The 26,418-nt window shown below is 39.7% G+C and overlaps 1 protein-coding gene across 3 annotated transcripts in view; it reads left to right on the forward strand.

Moving 5' to 3' along the window:
• LOC103029134 (cyclin-dependent kinase-like 5) overlaps nt 1-26,418 on the forward strand; it is a 145,844-nt gene that overhangs the window by 74,639 nt on the left and 44,787 nt on the right. For all 3 annotated transcript variants that reach the window (XM_049486404.1, XM_049486406.1, XM_049486405.1), the window contains exons 4-7: nt 14,055-14,100; nt 17,628-17,764; nt 19,955-20,075; nt 24,930-24,989. In XM_049486404.1, coding sequence (XP_049342361.1) covers nt 14,055-14,100; nt 17,628-17,764; nt 19,955-20,075; nt 24,930-24,989 — 364 coding nt within the window. The remainder of the gene's footprint in view (nt 1-14,054; nt 14,101-17,627; nt 17,765-19,954; nt 20,076-24,929; nt 24,990-26,418) is intronic.

Here is a 26,418-nt window from a genome sequence, read left to right on the forward strand (position 1 = left end):
CTTGCCCTATTTCAGCAGGAGCAGGGAGCGTCTTCCTCCCTAATGATGAAAAAGTGGGACGAGAAAGAGAGAGAGAAAGAGAGGCTTTTGCATGGCTCAGAGTAAAATGGGTCATGTTGAGTGGGACACTTGTGAGTGCGTGCGTGTGTGCGTGTGCGTGCGTGTGTGCGTGCGTGTGTGTGTGTGTGTGTGTGTGCGTGTGTGTGGAAAAGTGTTTGTATTCGCACGTGCTTGTAAACACATTAAAATCTGTGAACCTCAGTCCTGCACAGTTTTGCATAGATATTTTCAGTTACATCTGAATTCACACTTTTAATCCCAGAAGAATGCTCTTATTTACCTTTTAAAAAGCCATGTGAATGCCTGATTAAAGGGCCAATACTGTTGTTTTGCTGTTTTCCTTGGGTTTTGAGTGCTCTACGCTGACTCGGCTCTTTATCAGTCAAGAGGGGGGGCGGGGCTGGTGACATCATGGGATCTGCTTTGTTTAATATTGCAATATATATCACCAAAAAAGAACATTTGTAATGTAAAACTTTTCCAGTGTCCTGCAGCCCTAACAGAGCCTCCTCCATGTTTCACAGTCGGGATAGTGTTCTTTTCTTGATATGCTTAGTTTTTTCATCTGTAAACATTCACCTTCGCAAAAAGTTCCATTTTGGTTTCATCTGTCCGTAGGACATTCTCCCAGAAGCTTTGTGGCTTGTCAACATGGCAAATTCCAGTCTTTTTCCAGTCCATTCATTTAGGCTTTTTTATGTTTTGTTTTTAACAATGTAGCTTTGGTCGTCTACCCTTAAGTCCACTTTGACTCAAACAACGATGGATGGTGCAATCTGACACTGATGTTTCTTGAGCTTGAAGTTGACCTTTAATCTCTTTAGAGGTTTTTCTGGGCAGCTTGGGAACACCATTGGGAACGCCATTTCTATAATCCTTCTATATCTTCCTCCTGCGGCCTACAATATTTTTTTTTAGATAAGAGTTATTTCTGTGACCATTGTGGGTTTTAGATAGATAGATAGATAGATAGATAGATAGATAGATAGATAGATAGATAGATAGATAGATAGATAGATAGATAGATAGATAGATAGATAGATAGATAGATAGATAGATAGATAGATAGATAAAGAACTAGAATGAAAGGGAGGAGACATGTGAGCAAGTGAGTTATTTTATGTGTGCTACGTACTGGTATTCAGTGAGATGAGGTCTGATAAAGTGATCAGGAGAGAGAGAGAGAAAAAAGAGAAAAAGTGAGAGAGAGACTAATGCGGTCCCCAGATAAGCCTGTGTTATTTTAGGGTTATGGATAGAACAGTTGCATGCTTGAATTCACCCTGTCCACCCCTCCAACTGTGCGCTTGTCCCCATTTCCCTGCTCCAGACAGGACAAATAATTCACCCAGCCCGCGCCCATCCCACAGGCAGGTGTGTCTCCTGCACTTGTCTGACTTTGAGGAAACTAACTGTGGAACCGCAACAGGAGTCCAAATGGAAAACTCTCATAACTACGTGTTGTCCACACGTGTTGTCCACACGTGTTGTCCACACGTGTATTTAAAAAAAAAGACAGCGAAACTGCATTTGTATCTGGAATGCCCTCAGATCTACACTGACGTGCCACATATAAAGGAAAAGGAACTGGTTCCTTTTTGGTTTTGCCATGTCCCATCGAAGCTAAATAAAGTGTAGGATATGTATGTACTGGGTCACTTAGTAATTATCTGTTCATATGGAAAATTTTTGCCAGATACTGCCGCTCACAATCATTACCACCCACTGCGCTGTCTACTGTGCGTGGTAATGCCTGTTATGACAAATTGTCTGTGTACACGTGACACAGAGGTTCAAGGTATGTTAAAAATGTCTGCACAACTTTTAGACTCATCTGGCACCCACTATCAGGCCTCACTCCAGCTCACTCAGTAATTCTCTTTGCCTTGAGCACATTGGTTGAACAATGTTGAACCTCACTCACAAGATATCACCTCACAACTTATACAGATATGGGCGTTTCCAAGCTGCTCCAAGAAGTAAAACCTCACGATCAGTTCACATACTGCTATCCCTTGACTTTTGGCATATCAGTGTATTTTTCCTGCTCGATTCTACACACAGCCACTGATGCATCCACCCCAGCTCTGCTTCTCCCAGTGAAAGATATTACCTGCTCACTTCAACCCACAACCTGCTGAACCTTCGCCTGCTAGGATCCCACCCCACTAGTGACTGTGAAGATACACAGGACCCGCAGACACAAACAGATAGATGCTATTTTTACCCACCTAATCTGTTTTGGCAAATATCCTCTACATTTTCTTTATGTGTATGTTTCTTTATATAAACTGCTCACAATTACTGACTGTTTCATAAACAATGAATTATAGATTTTGACCACTTTTTTTCCTGTAGTTCCTGTAGAAAATGAATTAATAAGAAAGGCTATCTACATACAGACTGTATGACACATGCATAGGCATTCTTTGAAAATGGTGTAGCTCATCGTAGTACTTGCAACATTACATATCCATTTAATAAATCAATCAGTGCTGAAAAAGTATCAGTATAACTTGTACAAACCTTAAATATTGGACTTTTATATTTAAATGAGTGGTGTCAATCAATTAAAACATGTAATCAGATTAATGACTACAATATTCTGTGAATAACTGTGATTAAACTCACTCTTTCTTAAGACAAGTTTTTATAGTGAATATTTAAATGTAAATAAATTAATCAACGTAAGAAATGAAAAATATAATAAAGCAATAATACACGTGAGGTTTGTGCTATAATGTGTAATATTGGCACTGCTGTGCTGACTTACACACAGCACAGCAGTGCCAATATTAGATGTTATAGCACGAACCTCGAGTGTATTATTGCGAATATACCACAGTTCCATTATCGCTGTTTAGTGACAGATTTTGAGTTAAAGAGGACGAAAAATATGGTCTGTTTGGTTATAAACACTCCTTGAGTTAAAAATAGTTCCATAGCTGCTCTGTTTGTAGTTGTGCTGTTTGTGGCGAAGTAATATGTGGAGAGCTTCGTTTACAGTGCATTACCAGCTGATAATGGCACTCATAGAACCCCTCTCAGCCAATCACACTGCAGGGTCGGAATTAAGTATAGTATATTGTAGCATAATTACTTATATATACATGGTATAATAATATATATATATGGTATAATACAGTCATATGAAAATTTTGGGCACACTATTAATCTTAATCATTTTTAGTTCTAAATATTTGGGTGTTTGCAACAGCCATTTCAGTTTGATATATCTAATAACTGATGGACACAGTAATATTTCAGGATTGAAATGAGGTTTATTGTACTAACAGAAAATGTGCAATATGCATTAAACCAAAAGTATGCAACAGTATGGGCACCCTTATCATTTTATTGATTTGAATACTCCTAACTACTTTTTACTGACTTACTGAAGCACAAAATTGGTTTGGTAACCTCATTGAGCTTTGAACTTCATAGCCAGGTGTATCCAATCATGAGAAAAGGTATTTAAGGTGGCCAATTGCAAGTTGTTCTCCTATTTGAATCTTCTCTGAAGAGTGGCATCATGGGCTCATCAAAACAACTCTCAAATGATCTAAAAACAAATATTGTTCAACATAGTTGTTCAGGGGAAGGATACAAAAAGTTGTCTCAGAGATTTAACCTGTCAGTTTCCACTGTGAGGAACATAGTAAGGAGATGGAAGACCACAGGGACAGTTCTTGTTAAGCCCAGAAGTGGCAGGCCAAGAAAAAGATCAGAAAGGCAGAGAAGAAGAATGGTGAGAACAGTCAAGGACAATCCACAGACCACCTCCAAAGAGCTGCAGCATCATCTTGTCACTGTGCATTGGTCAACAATACAGCGCACTTTGCACAAGGAGAAGCTGTATGGGAGAGTGATGCGAAAGAAGCCATTTCTGCAAGCACGCCACAAACTGAGTCGCCTGAGGTCTGCAAAAGCAAAAGCACATCACTCTCCCATACAGCTTCTCCTTGTGGGAAATAACACCAAGGTGAGGTGCTGGAATAAAGAATGCATGACAAATTGCATAGAGGAAACTTTTTTACTCAGCTTGGTTGTAAGGATTTGAGCGTGCTCCACATGGGCAGCAGGATGTAGCGACCGAATAAGTCATAGTCATAGGAGTTCTGTAAGGGCTGGTGCCCGATTGAGGCGTCCTCCAGGGCATTGGAGGGCGCGCCAGGCCAGTGCCGAGGGTTAGTTGGCTAATTATCAACACCTGCTTTCAACAGCTTATAAGCAGCGCCAACCAGCCACTCGGCGCTGGATCTTTGACGCTTCTCAGAGCGAATCTATGCCGGTTTTTCGAGTGAGCCTCGGCTCTTTTCTCTTTCTTTTCCCGCTGTCCCTTTGGAGAGAGCATTGATCAGCATCGCTGGCGTGCCTCTCCCGCAAAAGTATCTTCCTCTGTCCCTTTCCTCTCTCTCGAGTCTGCTAGAGATAGAGCTGTGTGCTCTCTCCTGTGTGTGTGTGTGTGTGTGTGTGTGTGTGTAGCAGCCGCGAAGCACGCGGTTTTGCTCACCTACACTCTCTCCCGCTGTTCCTCCCCTCTGTGGTGGAACAGCCTTTAATCCAAAAGCACCCCAATTCTCTTCTTTGTTTAGTTTGGAAGCTCTTTTGTTTTTACCTCGCTCCATAAGAGGTAGCCGTTAGCTTCCGCGGCGAGTCTTGTTTACATTCTCCCCTTCTCTTTCACTCACGCTAGGCGTGAGGTTTTTGTTTTCCACCCGTTTTTACTCTCCGCCCGTTTTCGTGGCTCCGCCCCTTTCGGTGGAGGCTCTTTAAAAGGCGATTAAAGCGGCTGCATCCCAATCCGCTCGCTGGTGCAGCGGTTAGAGCACTGGGCTGCGACCGCGACAGCCTGAGTTCGATCCCCGCGTGGAGCGGGGTTTAATAATAATAATAATTGTATATATATATATATATATATATATATATATAAAATCTTATTATATAATATTAATATATATATATATTCACGATTATATATTAATTCTTATTATTATTATTATTATTATTATTATTATTTTCCCCTTTTTCTTGGGTTTACCTGCTTTGAGATCTGCTGCTCTGCACTTGGTTCCTACAACCTTCTGGGCTGGAGAGCTACTGCTCCCCAACCCATTACAAGTTCGAATACTCATGCTTATATGGGCGAGTCCCGTGCATAGCGTGCACACAGCCCCTTGCTAGTGTGGGCTCAACCCATGTGAACAGGATCCACGTGATCACTCACTTCCTTCACTCCATCCTTGAAGGACTTCATGAAAGCTCGGGGGCCCCATCGGTGAGCAGCTGCACGTCGCAGCTCACAGCGTTTTGGGAGTGTAGTGAACATGGCGGATTGTAATGTGTAAGAAGTTCCCCTGCTTCGTCTGAATGAGGCCTCATTCATTCCTGGGTATTGATGATCTATTGTCCTATTATCCTATTGCCTGTGTTTATCTTGTTTAAACCTGTTTTGTTTTAATGACCTTTATTCCTGCCTGCCCTTTAATTTTGCCTTGTCGTGTATGACCTCTGAACTGTTTATGAACCCTGGTATGATATATCTTTGTTACTGCTGTTTGCCATTGTTGACCATTTTCTGTTTGACCATCCCTTTGCCTGATACTATTAATAAAGTACGTTTTTATCTGCATTTGTGCGTGCTATATCTACATTCTTCCCAGCTATGACAAATCACAGAAAACGTCATCAACAGAGGAACAAACCTTGCATTTTCCAGAACCTACTTTTTTATGGAAATGCACCAAATGGTTAAAAATATGGTGCACAAATCAATATTGAGACTTTTGAAAAACAAAATCCCACATTAATTTGATTTATTGATATTTTATTACACTCCTATTGAAAAAACTCTCTTTATACTTTATCCAACCACTATGATGTATTGTGCACCTGCACCTCCTTTATTCCTGCATCTTAACCATATTAAAGATATAAAATTGGGAAAAAATGTGTGAGAATATTTCAGTTCTCATCCAGTCTCCCCTTACTCCTCCAGTCCTCTGTGCTGAAAGCCTCCTGCAGAGTGTGGATCAGAGGCTGTGCATTGCTGTCTGTGTCACAGGGCAAAGCTTTGTATAAAAAACAACACACACACCTCAGGTATCCGCTTTCACCAGGACCTTTTTGAAGTGGCACTCGCACCTGATCAAAAACGCCCGAGCGAGGCGGCCTTTCAAGAACGCAATCCTATTCAGGTGTGATTGAGAGGAATCAGCCTCCTCTGGCTCTGAATCAGCCACTGTCCCTAATCTCCAACCGGACAGAGGCGGCTCTGCTGCTGGATAGGCAATGTGACAGAAAGAAGAGAGAAAAGGAGGACAGACAAACAGGGGATAGAAACTGAGAGAGAGAGAGGTATGGGTATCTGGGTATTATTTTTGAGCTGCTGTCTGAGCCACTTTACTACAGCATAGAGATCATCTCAATTTTGTTTGTGGTTTATTCATATCTCCAAATTTATTCAGATTTAGTACAGTAACTGAACTACCATGAACCTCAGACAAGTTCTTCCACACCAAATTCACTCATCTATATCTTTATAGACCTTGTACACTGGTGCCTGGTCAAATTGGAAAAAGGAAGTAGCCATCCCTAAACTGTTCCTGGAATTTTGGGAGCATAAAATTGTATATGGTTATATACATATGTACAGCTCTGGACTAAATTAAGAGACCACTCTGATTCTTCTATTTTTAGGTATATTTTTGGGTAAATTGAACATTGGTAAGTTGTTTTATTCTGTAAACTTCGGACAACATTTCTCCCAAATTCCAAATATAAATATTGTCATTTATTTGCAGAACATAAGAAATAGCTGAAATAACAAAAAAGATGGAGAGCTTTTGCACCTCAAATAGTGCAAAGAAAACAAGTTTATATTCATAAAGTTTTAAGAGTTCAGAAATTTATATTTATGAATAACCATGGTTTTTAATCCCAGTTTTCATGCATCTTGGCAAGTTCTCCTCCACTGGTCTTACACACTGCTTTTGGATAACTTAATTGCACTCCTGGTATATATATATATATATATGTATATATGTATATATATATATTGTATGCTTAAGCATTAAGAGTTCCTTTGACCACTAACCATAAAACTGAGAAGTGATTTGTAGAACCTAAAGGGCAGTGCAAAGGGTTTAATAATGTTCCTGATCTATAAATGTCTGTGCAGACAGATAAATAACTTTTGTAGAAATCACATTCTGCAGATCAGTCAGCATTCTCTTCCTGTCCCATCACATGTGGCATGTCAATGTTCTTATCTAGATGTAGATTTTTGGGAAATTCTGAAAAGCCCTTAAAGTTTCTTAAAAGTCAGTGTGCCTGGAGTGAACTGTGCTAGCCCCCTGAGCACTGAGCTTTTTTTCCAAACATGAGCAATCAAGGAAGGTGTGAGATGTGACAGGCCGATCAATCCATAGCTCGTGTGCGCTGTAGCTCAGATGTGGGGGGTAAAGGAGACACCTAGCAGCCATCATTTACAGAATCCAGTGCTTTTTCACACAAGAGCGATATCTGATGTCCGGACAAATGGAGTGGTCACGAGTGGCCTATTTCTTTGAAGACTGTCAGATCTCATACACAATGTCTGATGGATGCCGCTCGACTGCGGACAGGAGTTCAGTCTTAATGACATGAAGGCGAGTTGATGTCTGATTGGATGGGACAGGACCTTCTGTTCTCTCTGGAGACTTCAGTAAGGTCCACCAAGGGCAGACTGCCCAGTAAGACAGAGCTATTCTGATGGACAGGGTTAGAATCTGGACCACACAGTCATTCCCCTCAACGTGACTTCCAGACCTACTGCTGAGCTACAGCTTTATAATCACCTGTCGGGTGACATAAATAACAAAACTCTCTCTAATGATGTTCTAATCATCTGCAGCTGATGATGTGCTGCACCTGATTCTAATCAGATCAACTCAGGTTTATTGTCACATCAAATTAGGGTGTAAAATTGAGTGAAAAACAGTAATGCATATACAGAATATACAGTACCTGTCAAAAGTTTGGACACACCTTAAATTTAGTGGGGTTTTTTTTTCATTATTTTTACATTTTCTGCATTTTAGACTATACTAATAATCAATCAAACTAAGTAAACAAAGAACTGTTAAACCAACTGGAATATGTTTTATATTTAAGATTATATTTTAGGTTGAAGTAAAACCTCTTTCTTAGATAACAGCTTTACACATCTTGGCTGGATTTTCTCAGTCAGTTTTATAGAGTGGTAGAGTCACATGAAATGGCTTTAAGTTAACAGCTGTGCTGAACTCATCAAGAGTGAATTACTTGAATTTCTTGTCTCTTAATGTGTTTGAAAGCATCAGTTGTAAAGTGGTGAAGAGGAAGAGTTACAGGTATACAGTGAATAGTGAATATTTGAGTAATGTTCGAATCCATATTATGGAAAGAAGTAATTAACTAAGTAAAGAAGAAAAAAATCAAGAAATTTGAAAGTATCCTCAAGTACACTCGCAAAGACTGACTGTATAGGTTTATTTGGTCAGTGGCACACTTTTGCTTTCCATTGCCAAGATACGCCAGAACGGCATAAATTTACTTCAACACACAGATCTGCATACATATATTCACAAGTGCATCATATAAATGATGCAGGAGCAGGACATGAAAATTTACTGTTGGGGGTGTAAGATATTAATGAGCGTCATTGCGCAGTGTAATATAGGGCCCTAAATCGTTTGTACCCGGTCTCTACACAGATCAATCCAGGGTCACTGCAGGAGCAATATTGTGTGATACTGCTGTTAGTGGGTCGATGTGCTTGATTTGGCAGAAATTCTAAACACTGCATCAATGAAGTCGTAATCATTCTCCATTAACCCCTTAAACTGAGTGGGATTACATACAGTTACTGAACAATTTATAGCACTTTTGATGAAAAACAGGCCTGAATAAAACAATAAAACCAACATTTCTCCCACAGTTCTGCACTGCCTTTGCCTTAAATATAGACAATGTTCACCAAGACATGTTTAGTGTCCAAAGCTGGCTTCTTTAGTCTTGAAATGGAACTATGATGGGAACTAATTTTTGGGTGTGAGAAATATCTGGTGTAAAATATTTGCTGCAGCTGCAACAAATCCTGAATTTGTCTGTAATTCAGATTCTGTTTTGATAAGCATCAGTATGCATGATCCTAATAATTAAGCTTCATCAGATTAAGGTACAGACCGCCCTACTCTTTAGTTTTGGTGAGTGTATGCTCACTGCAGCCTCAGCTTTCTGTTCTTGGCTGACAGAGGTGGAACCCTACATTGTCTTATTCTGTTTTAGTCCAGCCTCCTCAAGGTTTGACATTGTCATGTGCAAATGTTTTTTTAATACTGCATGTAAATCTATACTGAAATACCAGCTACATCACACCATTACTATTACATATATGATTTAAAAATACAGATTACTGTATGCTGTATACTGACAGAAGACATTAGCCAGCACATTGATTATGAATGGCTACCTAAGGAAATTACTTGTGAATGTACACACCAGTGATATCTTGTGAGTGAGGTTAAACTCTGGACAGTCAGAATCCTAAATTGCCGTACGACATGCCGTATGAACCGGTATGCCTTTACAGTGTATTTTACAGTGTATTTTACAGTGTAATTTACTGTATTTTAACAAAATCACATAACCATTGCTTTAAGATCACTCAAGACAAATCCTGGAGCCTAAAGAGTAAGACTGCTGTGACTGATTCAGTGTGTTTTTATGGTGCGTCATCTGGTTTGCTATGGATGCCTGTTATGGTTATGGAGTAAAGAAGGCTGTTGCATAAGTACATAAGGCTTGTTAACTACGCTCATGTGTGCAGCAGCAGCAGCAGCAGCAGGCCTGTTTCTGTTTGCTGAGAGAAATCAGCCTCCAGTCCCAAATTAGAGCACAGCCTGGGGGCTCAGCATCACTAGTGATAAAGCCTATCCACACACACACATATACACACACACATACACACAGAGTGAAGTGTTAAAGCAGGACCACACACACACAAAGGGTATTGGAGTGAGCTGAATATTGGGGAAGATGTGGTTTAATCCATGCCCTTTCAGAAGCCCTCTTTAAAGGAATACTCTGTTTTCTCTATATTCTCTATATGTTTATTTACCATTCCACTGCATTTATTTTGACCTTAAAATCCTATTTTTATAAAAAACTGATATTACTATATTTTTGGTTGTTGATATATATTGCGATATTAATAAATGTAAGAATCATCAGAAGAATGTTCCAACATGTCATGATATTGGTAATGCACTGTATATCCAAGATAAGAGTAAAATAAATGCTATTGAGTATATATAATCTGTCTCTGGTAGATAAGTAATGAAAAATATGAACAGAGCAAATTTTATTTAAGCATTATCATTTTATTATATTAAAAAAGGTTATAGCATTTAATTTAAGTGGCCTTACATTACACCATACATTGCAAATCCTGCAGTATGACCATTGCCCATTACCACATTGTGATGGCAATGCTGAAATGCTATACTGGCAAGGATCAAAATCAAAAGGCAAATACGAAGGGCACTAAACATACCAAGAAAGAGTGAGACCATCCAGGTAAACACACTGCAGGGCAGTATCAGAGGGCAAGGCAAAATTGGAGGTGTAAATACAAAAAGGTCATGCACAGCAATAAACAAATCACAGCCAAAAGAAATGCTTTGTAATGATGCATGGATGGAACCAATCAAATACTTGGCAGGGAGTGAGTAAAGTGCAGGGGTATATATAGTGTTTAAAACAGGTAAAATCAATATTCAGGTGATTGGAATCTAGGATGTTTCTTGATAAGTCATGTGAGGGAGTGAATGAATGCTGTGTGAGGTGCATTCTGGGCAATAGAGTCTAGAGCTAGGAGATTGTTGGTAGACACAGGTGCAGCAGGAATAGATGTGTCTTCAGTGCCAGGTGTGACATATACGGTATTGTTCAGCCCCATGTAGATAGGAAAGGATCTTTATTCTTAACATGAAATATAGATACGGTTGTAGCCTTGTATGGGCAGAGTAGACAATAACTAATTAAGAGTTACACAACCATTGCTTTATGGACAACAAGTAAGTGACTTTGGGAAATTCAATTTTGTCAGAAGTATTATTGAGGAGACCAGACACTAAAAGCAGTATTAATGGGATTTCTTATAATGCTAATCATGGCGCCTGTTTAAGGATAAAATCCCGTTCTTCAACAAAATGAGCTTTCTGGGTGTGCCGAGAGTAGAGGAGGGTCAGCATATTTGTGCGGAAGCCCACCTCACCGTGAAGATCTGTTCAAGGGCAGTAGCCATCAGAGGTGGAAAAAGTGCTGAAAAATTGTAAAAGAACCTTTACTTTTTTAAAGTTCTACTCAAGTAAAAGTAAAAGTACCCATCTAAAATTCTACTCTAGTAAAAGTAAAAAAGTACTCAATTTAAATGTACTCTAAGTAAAAGTTTGAGTAAAAGTTTTTCACATACATTATTTGATGTGAAAAAGTACAACAAATCATAAATTAAATCGTTTTTAATGAACTTTTTTTCCACATTATAATTTGGATCTTTCAGGCAGTATTTGTTCAGACCACCCCATAAAACATTTTCAAGAACAAGTGGCATAGGTTTCTGTGATCCATTTTTTTTCTTTACTGTTAAAATTTATGGTCATATAGGTGACTATAAACTGTTTTTTTATAGTTTTACAGTTCATTGTTATTTTTTTAACTTTTTCTTTGCTTTAACTGCTATTTACATTTAAGCAGATTGTTTAATTTTCCCAATAAAAACTTAAGGAATTATCATTAAAAACATGAAATCGTACAAAAAAGAATGTTGTTCGGCGCGTACGCAGTGGCATACAGAAGCACATATCGAAGGGTAGCATAACTCGACAGAACACTGGTTCCCCCGAGCCGCACACACAGACCCCAGGCTACACAGCTGATTAACACAGTGTCTCTCCTGCTAACCGTAATAAACACTGCTGGGAAAAGTTTAGCTGCGCTGCCATGGAGAACAAAACTCAGCACAAACTATGTGCAATAAAATCAGCGGAACATAAACAAAGCCATTATGATGCATTACTTTGTTTTTTTGACATGACAAATACAGCAAATTCAAATGGGCTGTATTAAAATAGGCTTTTTAAAAGGTGGACTGTATGGACATTAAAAGTTGAAAAATTTTCATTTTCCAGTTTCCATGAGACAACCCCCTTAAATAAATTTAGAGATTTTATATTGTCATTATTATTGCACCAGAGGGGAGGGGGAGTAATTAATGTAGCTGTTTTTCTTTAGTAAATGCATTGTTAGCTTTTCATACACCCACATACACAGCTCAGCATATACTGTACCTCAGCAAGCATCATTTTCACCATAAACCAGAGAGTAATGCCCTGCTTCTGTTCTCACATCCCTTCTCTCTTTTCGCCTCTTTGCCCCCCGTCTTTGCCTCCTGAGAGGCTGAAAGTAGATCAGAGGTGTGTGAAGGGGGGACAGGAAGACGTAAGAATGAGTAAAATAGGACAGCGAAGGCCGAGAAAGAGAGAGAGACAGAGCGCAGAGAACTGGACTGTTCCCATTAATGATTCTTTATTCTCTACTACAGAATCTTTCACTGGATTTATATTGTTACTGTTTAACCACAAAACCACAGTTCTTATTAGTACTGGCAGACCATTGCTGTTAGAACTAGGCCTTCACTTCAGACCATAAATATCAAACAGTCAAGAATGGGGGAAATCTTTACTTTTGCTACAAATAGTGAAGATATGAAGCTTGGAAAATACATTACCATATATATTAGCTTGTATGTAGCTATTTAACAGTGACTCTTCCCTGCTGCCTCTGTTTTCCATTTCTAAAAGCGTACTGGATCCTGGTTGGGCTCTCAAATAAACAGCCAGTAAAGAGTTTATTAAACTTGTTAGGGAGCGCTTGCTTGACTCTGTCCACCTAGATATCACACCCCTTTTTGTGTGACACTCAAAGCCACACTAGTAGAGTTTACATACACCATAATACTATTAAATCTAAAAGAAACAAAATCATGAAAAAATCTCTAGGCCTCTTGACAGCTTTAAAGTTTTTAAGGGGTTCCTGACTGATTATTATTAAAAACCTTCAAAATTTCTAGGTACAGAGCCTACTTGATTTGGGGCGTGTCAGTGTGTCTTTGCTATCATAAGGACAGGAAAATCATGCCTTGCGTAGTCTAAATTGCACAAAAGGCATGCACAAATTCTCTTAATTAATTATGGGTTTGTTTTGGTTGTAACATAAAATAAACCAATCGGCATGTCACTTACCATAACAATCATTTGCTGTAGAATACCTGCATAGTAGCACCTTAGCAACCAACAGCTATACCATAGCAACACATCAGGAACCACCTTGCAACATCTTAGCAACCTAGCAGAATTCTGACTATGGAGGGTTAAGGTCTCACTGGGAAGCAAACTGTCTGATGATCTCTGGATGGTCAGGCAGTTAGACGGCTGCACCACTCAGGACTCACAGTATTGTATAAATCAGTAGACTCCTTGAATTTTAAAAACTGGCTCTTGTATGCAGACTTAAAATTTCAAGATGATCTTGCTTCTAATTCTTCACACAGTACTGGAGCTATTCACATTTAGCCTAATGTATCTCTGGTGTCCTCCATAGTATCATTGAGTAAAACCTATAGTCCGATAGTACTTTTCATGTCTTTATCTAAAGCCTTGTTTGCTCTTTAGAAATATATGTTCTAATAACAACTACAGAAATGATTTAATTTTGTGGTTTTCCTGTTTCCGCTGTTGTGAGAGAAGGCCTTTGTTTAGCAGGCTGCAGCACCAAAGCGCCTGGGCTAATGAAATGCAATAACGGGTCTGTTTTTCATTACGACCTGCTGCTGGGGAATGTGATTGTGTGGTGTAACGGCCCTCAGAGCAGCATGCTCCGTCCCTAATCAACAATTCCTCTTTTTATTACAGGAGACTAATGAAATCGTGGCCATTAAGAAGTTCAAGGACAGTGAAGGTAAGATGCTCCTGGAGTTACGCTTACTTGGAACAAAAGCCCAAGAGAATCAGAGGCGTCTCATCTAAATAGGAAATGCTTTTTAATCACAATCCTGCAGGCAGTGGTGTCCTATTCTGTGCCTCTCCACTCTAAACTACCTGCTTGCTTTGTACATCCCTAAAGGAATTTATGCTTCTTACAAATTTCAGAGACATGTTCAGTCCCCGTGGCGTCAGGCCTTTTGTAATATTTACTGGCTCTTTAATGTCTTTACACCTTCCCCTGTTTCGTAAAATTACCATATTGTCACTGCCTAATAGTAGCAGTTTGCTACAAAGTCCTGTATGACCTACTCGCAGCGATACACGTCTCACAAACAAGATAAAAGCATAAAACATTAAGATAGCATGAAGCATAAAAACGAAACCAGATTAGTCATTGAAACGAATGTTCTAGATCAGTGCGCCTAAAGCCAGAGTTCAGTTCTTTACTTACTTACTGTGGAAAAAATTCCTTGTGGCAAAAGTATTTAATACACTGCCAATTTCAAACTTTAATTGTGAGAGACAAAATAAAAAAAAAACAGGACAATATGAGTAACATATGTATTTTGTGAAAGCATCATACTTTTCTACAAAGGGGACATGACGAATGCACTGTATGGAAGGAAGCTTGGACGGGTTCATATATTGTGAGATTTTAGCCAACAACCTTCCTCCCTCAGTAACAGCAATCAAACAGGGTCGTGGATGGGTCTTCCAACATTACAATAACCTGAACTACACAGCTAGGATAACTAAGGAGTGGCTCCTTAGGCATTTTAAGGTTCTAGAGTGGCCTAGCCAGTATTCAGACCTGAACCCTATAGAAAATCTTTGGAGGGACCTATGGCTTAATGTTTAATGTTGGGTTCTGTACCAGATATTAGGTTCTGTTTTTCTATTTTTTCAAATTTAATTTTACTTATTTCATGCAATAAAATGCAAAATTCATTATTTGTAAATCATACAGTGTGATTTTCTGGATTTTGTTTTTAGATAAAATAATAATAATTTGTTTATTTGAGGTAATATGGATCATTTTTGTTGATCCATTTACTATTCAACTTTTCTTATGCAATGGGCATAATATTAGTTTCAAAAACTACCATGACACAGTCTAGTACTCACTGACCATGTGCTGTTTTTGGTTTTAGTGTTAAGTGCTAGTGAGTGTTTACAAACACATTGTAGCACATTTTAGCAGCACATATAGAGGAATACATTTTATTAATGCAAACTAGCCTTCAGATGAGCTAATAAGCTAACACTACTTCTAACTGGTCCAATGTTTGATTATTATGAGGACTCTTCTCTAACATGAGCTATATGTCAGCTAGAATTTTAGCATTTGTCTTTCATGATCTAGAATAGTTACCATGTATCTAATATTAGCTATGGTAGTTAAAGTCTAGCTACTTTATATTATTACCAGCTAGTTAATATTAGCTAGACTAGCTAATATCAAACTGTTAATATAGCTCAGATTAGGTGAAATTAACCATGGACCTAATATCAGCTAAAGTAGACAACATCTAGCCAGTGTTGGGAGTAACGGCGTTAAAACTAACGGTGTTACTAACGCCGTTACTTTTTTTCAGTAACGAGTAATCTAATTACTATGACTGTAACTATAACGCTGTTACCATTTCCGACACCCCGTTACTGCACGTTACTTTAGCAGCTCTATGAACTTTTTTTTTTTTTAGCTTCGCTTTGCCCTGGTTAACCCCTCCTCTTTCCGGTGAACTTGAGCTTCTGGCCGCTGTGCCTGTGGTTTGGCGTGGTGAAGTGAGGCAAAATTGTGACGATTTGCTGCTCTAATCAATTCAGTGATTGCCGTGGACAGCCCAAGTTCCGAATTAAGGACGTTAAGCTCTTTTTAGCTGCTCCGGTTTTTGTGGTGCTGCTGCTTTCTCTTTTAGAGCTTAGATTCTCTGCCCGAACCCGACCTGACCCGAGGACCGACCCGAAATCGGGCTCCTATTTTTATTTTATATAAAGCTCTGGTGTGATAATCAAATATAGCTAAGTAACCAATTATTATTGTTCACTAAAGCGAACGAAATAGCGAAAACTGAAAGTGAAAAAACATTTGTTAACTGAATCTAATAAAAACGATAATTAAAAGGAAAAAACATAACTATCTCGAACTGTATTTTGTGTTAATAAAACTAACTAAAACGAACTGAAATTACTGATAGAATACCCTCATTTTCGTGTTTAATTTATTTATAAGCGCTGTTGTACAGCGCTGTTGTACAGCGGAGTTGTACAGCGGGAGTTGTTGTGCCGAGCGCACGGCACTCTTGGTCCGTTAGTTCTTGTGTAAAGCGCTCGCGCTAGCCGCAAAATACAAAAGAAAACACTGAAACTGCAGAACTATGTATGGGATTACAATATGAGCGCCAGGCAGATGAAAGAGAAACAGGAGATACAGTGTGTGAGATGTGTGAAAACTAATAAAAACTAGCAAGCCCACCCTAAAAACTTACTTAACAGAAAAAATAAAAACAAAATAAAATTAAAATGTAATCACGTAGCTCTGGGCTCACGTGAACGCCTCCGCGTTTGACTTGCAGCGCTGTGTGTAGCTGTTCTTAAAAATCATTTAAATTAAATAATAGTTCAATGCTTTTATGTTACAGTGTTAATTAACATAATTCTGATTATATTTCGCTCATTCAAACAGCCTGAAAACAGACGGTTTATGGGGCGGATCGGGTCGGGCTCGGGCTCATAATGACAGTTTATGGTTCGGGTTGGGTCGGGCTCTGGCAGAATGTGCACATTTTGGGCCCGATCTAAGCTCTATTCTCTTTTGGTGAAGCTGTTATATTAATACCATTTTAATGGTCATTAGAACAATGTTTTGTTTATATATACATATTTCCTTTGAGTGTGGCTTGGTTTGTTTAATTTCATCCCCAGACGCGTTTTTCCGTTTTTTTCAGTATTGCAAGTTTTAGTAATTTTCTTTGGTTGTGTGGAGAATTTCGTTTTGTTTTTTTGAAATTTGTTAGATTATATTTTTGTCAACATTTTGGGTTTATTTTCGTCTGTTATTTTTCTAATAATAATAGTAAATGCATAATTGATTTCCTTTTTTTGACGGGCGAATAATAAAAAGTAACGCAATAGATACTTTTACTGGTAACTAATTACTTTTATAGTGGAGTAACTCCGTTAGTAACTCAGTTACTTTTTTGGAGAAGTAACGAGTAACTATAACTAATTACTTGTTCAAATTAACGTGCCCAACACTGCATCTAGCTAACATCAGCTGGAGCAGTAAACATTCAGCTAACATCAGCCAGAGCTGCTGTAAAAGCTCTCTCTTCTCAACCACATTCTTAACTCTGAAATCACCATGACAAATTGTTGAATCATCTCAGTTACTGTATATTTAAACACTGTTACCTGTAAATGAACAAAAGTATGTCACAGAGTAGTACAACTATCTTTTTAATCAGCGTGAGGCTAATTACTCACTCACTCCCTGTGCAGAGAATGAGGAGGTGAAGGAGACAACCCTGCGGGAGCTGAAGATGCTCCGCACGCTGAAGCAGGAGAACATTGTGGAGCTGAAGGAGGCTTTCCGGCGGCGGGGGAAACTCTACCTGGTGTTCGAGTATGTGGAAAAGGTACACACCTGAAGGAATGTATTCTGTAAAATCAAAAGAGAACATACACACACACACATATGCCTGTGACCTCTTAAATACGAACGGCAGGCTGCTATATGAAATGCTTTAGTTAATATATACCTCAGTCTTTTGTGAGGACCAGGATACAGTACACAGCAGATAACAAAGTATACACGGCATACAGATAGCAGACTAATGTAGTGCCACTTTAATGGGAAAGTTTTTAAAGACTGCCATCCATATCTATACATTTACCATATATACAATCTTTGTGGACACGCCTTCTAATAAATGCATTCAGCTACTTTAAAGTGTACCCATTGCTGACACAGATGTGAAACTGCACACAGATATAAAGCTTGTATAGACCTTGTTGAAAAGTATTGCCCATATAATAGGACACTATGTAGCAGATAAACATGAATCTGTTGGCACAAGGCTAGGCTTTAGAATATTTAAAGTAGCACCATTTACTTATGACAGCTATGCAATAATCTTCACATTTTCTCAATCAGCTTTATGAGGTAGACTCACCTAGAATGGCTTTCAGTTAACAGCTGTGCAGAACATGGCTTTCAGTTAACAGCTGTGCTGAACATGGCTTTCAGTTAACAGCTGTGCAGAACATGGCTTTCAGTTAACAGCTGTGCTGAACATGGCTTTCAGTTAACAGCTGTGCAGAACATGGCTTTCAGTTAACAGCTGTGCAGAACATGGCTTTCAGTTAACAGCTGTGCTGAACGTGGCTTTCAGTTAACAGCTGTGCTGAACATGGCTTTCAGTTAACAGCTGTGCAGAACATGGCTTTCAGTTAACAGCTGTGCTGAACATGGCTTTCAGTTAACAGCTGTGCTGAACATGGCTTTCAGTTAACAGCTGTGCAGAACATGGCTTTCAGTTAACAGCTGTGCTGAACATGGCTTTCAGTTAACAGCTGTGTTAATTACTTGAATTAATGTGTTTTAGAGCATCAGTTGTAAAGTTGTGAAGAGGTACACAGTGAATAGCTTTATTTGAGGAATGTTATGGCAAGAACTACTCAACTATGTAGGCTCTCATCAGGACCGCCCCAGGAAAGGAAGAGCAAAAGTTACCTCTGTTGCACAGGATAAGTACATCAGAGTTACCAGCCTCAGAAACTGTAATTTAACAGCACCCCAGATAAGAGCAACTAAATGCATCACAGATTGTTTGTTTTTACTTGTAAGTTTACTAAATGATTCTCCATTCTAAATTACTACATTTACAGTGTAGAAAAAGCATTGAATAAGGTGTGCCCAAACATTTAACTGGTACTGTATAAGTACAAGTCAAAAGTCCCAAACCAGAAAAGGCAGAAAAGGACGTAATCTTAATTAATGTTTCTTTATTGCTTTATTTAATTTATGTTCTACAATAAAGATTAGACATGGGGCCTTCACAATCCTCTGACCTAAACTCAATTGTGTTGGTGATTTGGGATGAGCTGGAGCTTCACAGAGTAAAGGAAAAGCAGCAACTTTTGCTCAGCACCTCCAGAAACTCCTCCAAGACCTCGAGTGTGCAAATCTGTTATCAAAGCTAAATGTGGCTGCTTAGAAGAATATAAAATCTAAAATGTATGCTGGTTTGTTCAACACTTTGTTTATAAATAATGATAGCTTTATGTTTTCAAAATTTAATTTAAAACGAAATTGAGCCGTAAGCACCCATGGAACTCACCACTGCTTACCTAGAATATTCCACAAGGCAAAGTTTGTGTTTTTCTCGTTGTTTCCTGCTTCTAACAAACACATCAAGCTCAAAAACCATGTAGTCAAACCGTGACTCACTTCACCCATTCCATTTTTTTATGTTATGGCTGAGTGTTTTGGTACTTTTTATCTTTTTCCTACAAACTGATACTGAACTCCTTGCCAACAGAGTGTGTTTCAGCTTCTAGCACAAAAAATATATGTCCTCAACACCCAGCTCTACCAAAGGCTTTCACACTGACATAGTGTAGGCAGGAAACGTTGTAAGGAGAAGTCACTTCTTTGGAGATACATGACAGGACGGAATTGCAGAGTGAATAGTTAATGAGATGTTCATTTTTCATCATCTGTACAGTGAAGTTATCTCGGTTCACCTTGGTCAGAGTTTATTCTCTATTTTAGGACTTAGTTTTCATGCTGCTAAAGAGGCTTGTTTTTGCTCATGCTGATGTAGAACATGCTGGAGCTGCTGGAAGAGCTGCCAAACGGAGCACCGCCCGACAAAGTGAGGAACTACACCTACCAGCTAATCAAAGCCATCCACTGGTGCCATAAGAATGACATCGTGCATAGGGGTAAGGACCTCACTGTGTATGTTTGAGTGTATGTATATGGGTCAGTGCATCAATGCTTCTTTTACCACAACAACTAAAACATAGCCAGTGGGCTGCCACCAAAAAAACGTGGACCTCTAAAACAACCTTACAGTAAAAGGAACATTTTTAACTTTTTATAATTTTATTTCAAATTTTTCCCATTTTCTCCCCAATTTACACGGCCAATTACACAACCCACTCATTCACCCAGGAGGGTGAAGACTAAGGGTGAATCCCATTTCTCCCCTTGGCCCTACCCCTTACCCCTACCCCTTCTTTTCGAGTGTAATCCTTCCCCTTGGAACGGAGTTACAAGGGGAAGGGGTAAAATCCTACCCCTAGGAATTGGGACAACCCTTCAAGCACCCGGTGAAAGGTGAATCTTATTGAAAATAGCCTCCATAATATACTAGAAATTGTATATCACACTGGTTCCCAACACTGGTCCTGGAGCAGGTAATGTGTTACAAAAACAACATAATGTGCAAGAATATGGGTCCTCAGTGACAGAGGAATCACTGGTATATCACAATGACGTTTGTCAATGAACAATAAATACATAAATAAATAGCACTGATTTATGACCAGGCTACTAGCGGAGGTGTGTAGGTGACGCTGCTGGGCTGATGTGATGATAGCAGTGGAGCGCTAAAGTTCAGTAGCCTAGCTGCTGGTTAACTAGTTAACTTTAGGGCATTGTATGTGTACAGAAAGGGGGCAAGAGGTGCAGAAATTAATTAATATTGTCCATTCCTTAATTCCTCTGTGATGGGGAGCTGAAATTAGCTCTGATTATTTTTTATTAGATTTATTTTTTCCGTTCTGCCTTAAATGCGGTAGCGCCTGCCGTCTGTTGCACCATTTAAGGTGGAACGGGAAAGTTAGCTAGCTAGCTAGCTACCGAAACGAACTACTAGCGAACTTTTTATGCTTGTTACGAAGAATTCAGCCATAAAACATCAAAACTACACAACAAACTAAGGTAATACAGTGCTAATCGTAATTTTTAACATGGAAAATACTTTCTTTGGTCGCTTGTTCTGCCATCTTGCCAGTCATTCTCATACCCCTCGGTACGAAGTGTGGGTCTGGAAAATCTCCGTTTGAAGGGCTAACTAGCCCTACCCCTTACCCCTACCACTTCATCCTAACAGGAATCGGGACACCCCTACCCCTTGACGTGCACGCGCAAAACAGAGGGGTAGGGGTAAGGGGTAGGGCCAAGGGGAGAAATGGGATTCACCCTAACACATGCCTCCTCCGATACATGTAAAGCCAGCCCCTGCTTCTTTTCCAGCTGCTGCTGATGCAGCATTGCCGAGCAGCCAGCGCATTTGGAGGAGAGCGCAGCGGCTCGGTTCCGGTACATCAGCTCACAGACGCCCTGTGCTGAAGACATCACCCTTGAAGTGATGTAGGGAGAGAGCGCCATCTACCCACCCGGAGGGAGCAGGGCCAATTGTGCTCCCTCTGAGTGCAGAGCGGGGGTTCAAACCTGCGACCTCCCGCTCATAGTGGCAGCGCTTTAGACCGCTGGACCACTCGGCGCCCCACATTTTTACCTTCTAATGGAAACCAATGTAAAAAATAATTTATGCTAAGTAATTTTGAAGCGTTTCTATTGGTCCATCCAGTCTGTACACAATAGGATTTGTGTTGGTGCAGTGTTCTTTAGATTCCATGGCACATAGCAATATTCATAGGACTCAGTACTAGTGTCTTATGATATTTGGCAGTGTAAAAACGGTAGCAACTCAGATACCACTTTTTTTAGTAAGGTTTTAGAACTCTTTTTGCTTACAATTTTATATTATCACAGTCTCTCAAAAACCTTGAAACTGTGAATCTGCCTTTTTATTTACATTGTGCTTTCATTTAATTATATAACTTAAACATCCAAGTAATCAACATTATCTCAAAATGATAATGGATTAGGTTATACATTGCAAGATTTATCTATACTGGAAAATCTGAGAATTAAATAACCCTCCCGTCCCTCCGACCTTACCTTTTATTCCAGTTTAGGAGACTGAATAGAGAGAGCTTGGTCTTAACTAGGCCAGTGTGATGGAGCTGCTTACCCAAGCAACTGCCCCACTTCCGAGTAGCCTATGAGCTCTCACATGCATTAAGTGCTATTTTTTATCCTTTGGCTATTTGTCTCATAGTGTCATGGCTTACAGAGAACAAGTGCAGAGGACATGTGATATGGCATATGGTGGAAATACTGTGGAAACAGTTTTTTTTTTTACATGTTATTTTTCAATGCAGAAATGTTACAAATGCTGCAAATAGTGTAGAAATATGAAATGAAGTCTGACTCAAGTTCAAACCTAAGTTTGACAACATATGGCTGGATATTGGGCCTTACAGGTGCTGGTCAACGAATTAGAATAATTTGAAATAGTGCAATCATGAAATTCTTTGAATGCATTTTTTGTGCAGAAAGCAAATCAGGTGTTCACCGCACCTGTCCTACTCGTTAGACTAATCACAGAACTCGTTACCTGGAAAAAAATTGCTCAGCTGAGCTTTCCAAAAGGCCCATTTAGGCCATTTAACTGTGACACTGTTGTTTTATTGAATTAGAATAATGGAGAAACCGTTTCATTGAATTAGAATAATTTTTATTATAATTACAATCATCACTTTCTCAGTATTTTGTGGCTGCCCCCTTGGCTTGTATGACTGCCTGAAGTCTCCGCGGCATCGATTTGACCAGCTTGTCACAAGTTTCTGCACTCACAGCTTCCCAGGCAGTGGCGATGTTCTGCTTCAGTTGGTCCAGCGTAGTAGGCTTTCTGTCGCGAATTTTCCGCTTGACGATGGCCCAAAGGTTTTCAATGACATTGAGGTCAGGCGAGTTGGCTGGCCATGCCAAAACTTCAAGCTGTTTTTTAGTGAACCAATCTTTGGTCGACTTTGCCGCATGAGCCGGTGCAAGATCCTGTTGAAATATGAAGTCTTCTTCGCCGAACTGTTCCTCAACAGTCGGAATCAGGAATGTTTCCAGAACATCTTGATATACGGCAGCATTGACAGTCTTCTTGAGGAAGCAGAGTTTCCCTACACCTCGAGCGGACATGCATCCCCAGACCATAACGCTCTGGGGAAACTTGACGGATCTTTTCACGCACTCGTGGTTGTAGGTTTCGCCACCACGACGCCAGACACGAGGACCTTGGTCACCGAAGGAGATGCAGAAGCGTGATTCGTCACTGAAGACCACTTTCTGCCAGTCTTCAGCAGTCCACTCGCCATGTTCTTTGGCCCACTTCAGCCGTTTCTCCATTTGTTTCTTGTTCAGCATCGGTTTTACTGCTGGTAACGCGAGATTTGAAGCCGAGTTCGCGCAGACGACGGTAAGTGGTTGATCTGGAGACGTCAGTGCCGGTCTGCTTGTTCCACAAGTCGGTGAGCTCGGAAGTGGACTTGAACTGGTTGCTGACTGCGATCTTTCTCAGCTGCTTGTTGTCGCGAGCAGAGGTTTTTCGGACGCCGGAACAGTTGGTGCGCTTGCTGCAGTTTTTCTTGAGAGCTTTGCAGACGGAAGACTGGCTGATGCCGAGCTGCTCAGCAATTTTAGTTTGGATCAAGCCTTGTTGGCGAAGGGCTTGAATTTGAGCCACTATTCCGGTTGAGAGGTCGCGCTGCTTACCCATGATTGATTTTACAACTTAGAAATTCTACTCAACCCTGACTTTATACTGCACAGTGAACACTCTTCACGGAAAACAAAAATTCGAGCATTTATTCTAATTCAATGAAACAACAGTGTCACAGTTAAATGGCCTAAATGGGCCTTTTGGAAAGCTCAGCTGAGCAATTTTTTTTCCAGGTAACGAGTTCTGTGATTAGTCTAACGAGTAGGACAGGTGCGGTGAACACCTGATTTGCTTTCTGCACAAAAAATGCATTCAAAGAATTTCATGATTGCACTATTTCAAATTATTCTAATTCGTTGACCAGCACCTGTATATACAATATGTTAATGTAGCAAAAGTAATTGGATATGCTTGTGTTGGTGAATCACAACAAGGAGGTACACAAAACATAATATACTAGCTTTCTAAATTCAAAGTAGAAAACTGTGTGTTATGTCAGCTATGATCCTCGTCCCACATTGCCACCAGCATTGTCCAACAATGTCAGCACATTAGCAATGACAATGACTGGGTTCATCCAACATCACATTTGCATTGCAAAGCCAGCAATGGGGTTCATTTCATGTTGGTATGGGGGCGACCCATCTTGGCTAGCCAATAGTCCAATCCCTCAGTCTTTAACCCCTCCCACTGAACAGTTCTCTAGCCCCAATCCGGTTTGTAAGCGATCTTTGCCGAACCATGTCCAAGAGGAAAAGCCACCAGAACGATTACTGTACAGCTCTACAATGGAAAAGTGGTTTAGGGGTGACAGTATTGCACAGTAATGGCACTCTGACCAAAGCTCTCCAGGTATTGATCCACAACATACACACATAATGATGTCAGACAAAAACACTTACATGACCAAATAACACCAGTCTCAACAAAGCAGCAGTGCTATAGTTATTAATGACTTCCTGTGGGTTTTAAAGAGTGCAATACTGTAAAAACAAAAAAAAGTGTATGAAACTTACGAACTTATGAAGTTACACCTCAAGTTTGAGTGTTATCTGTGTGTTATCTATTCATAAAACATATTTTCATCCAGTAAAAACATTGTGTGCTACTTCTGAATTTCTGCAGGAAACTACAAGTTCTGCAGTACTCTATTGAGCATGTTGAGTGGGAAGTAGTTCTTTTCTAACTCTGAAGAGTTTCTTTCTCTCTCTCTCATTCATCCATGCAGATATTAAGCCAGAGAACCTCCTCATCAGCTCGGATGATGTGCTCAAGCTGTGTGATTTTGGTAAGTTCCTCTCTCTTCAAGCAAAGGCAGTTATTTTAGGGTGTCCTTCAGCTGTCACTCACAGTGGGAGGATTGATGGGGTGCATGATGAGGGACACAGTGGGTTGGAAAACTTGAATTTATTAGGAAAAAATAGGCTGTGGGTAAAAGCTGACTGCATCTTCTGATGCTTACAATGTCGACTGCTGATTTGCCAAGAAATGACCCACAGTGATCCAGCCTGTTTATACTCTAATTCCCCTTCAAAAAAAAATAAAAAAATACTACGTAGAAAATACTGTGGTTTGAAAAAGTTTGGGCACCCCTGATCATTTTCATGATTTACCTTTACTGTAAAAGTGAAGTGTTTATTCCAGGTGCAGCTTTATCTCATTCATTATTTGCACTCTTGACTTCAAGAAGCCTTGTAACTTTGAAAGCTTTAGGGATCAGCTGCAGACACCAATTAAAGAGCAGTAACAATGGTGCAGCATACTGTTTATAGTGATTACTGTGTACTTTTTACATTATTGTGAGCATTTTTTCGAGACACTTCTGTATATATGTAATGCATAATATGTTATTGTACACAATATTTTACTGCTACATTTTTTGACTGAGGACATAAACATACAGTAACATTCTGTCTGCAAATGTGCCACAAACATTCCACTTTTTTACAGATATTTTCTGCCACCCCTACTGCCATAAACATGCAGATAATTCTGTGTTTCTTTAACAGTGAATAAACTACTGTGGAAAATACATGAGATGATTCTAAAAGAAGATTTAGTACTTTGAATTTCTTTCATCTCTTGGAATATAAGCAAAGTTTTTTTTGAACAATGCCATAGAACATGAGGCAACAATATGGACCTTGATTCCAGTTTCCAGCCAGGGCTTTATTTTCCTTGAAAGGTGTTGCACTATGTGGCCAGTCAATTGCATTAGTTCTTCACAGACAGAACAAAACCCAGGACTAGAAATTGGATTCAAAGTCCAGATTTGCACTTGAAGCAGACTTTGCCATAGCCTTTCTGGCTTCAAAAAATTCCAAACATTTTTGTTAAATGAATCTAATTTATTGGACAATGTAGTTATGATCCATGGAAGCTAAAGAACACTCTACTGACGTGGGGTAGATGCATGTTTGGCCTCCTGCTGTGACTGTGGATGTGATTTCTGCTTAACTATTTGTACTGACAAATTCAGAAATGGAATTTGCCACCCATCTGGCACCTGCTATCAGGCTTAGCTCCAAATCCCATAATTCACACTTCTTTGCCATGAGCATGATGTCCAGTGTTCAACCTCACTTCACCCAACATATGCTACAGGTGTGGCATTCCCAGGCCACCTCCTGAGGTAACACTTCATGATCTATTTGCATAGTGCTGTACCATGACTTGACATGGTAATAAGTATCAATATTGGTTTGGCAGTCCTGGTA

The sequence above is a fragment of the Astyanax mexicanus genome, chromosome 13 (genome assembly GCF_023375975.1).
Source record: "Astyanax mexicanus isolate ESR-SI-001 chromosome 13, AstMex3_surface, whole genome shotgun sequence".
Taxonomy (NCBI): Eukaryota; Metazoa; Chordata; class Actinopteri; order Characiformes; family Acestrorhamphidae; genus Astyanax; species Astyanax mexicanus.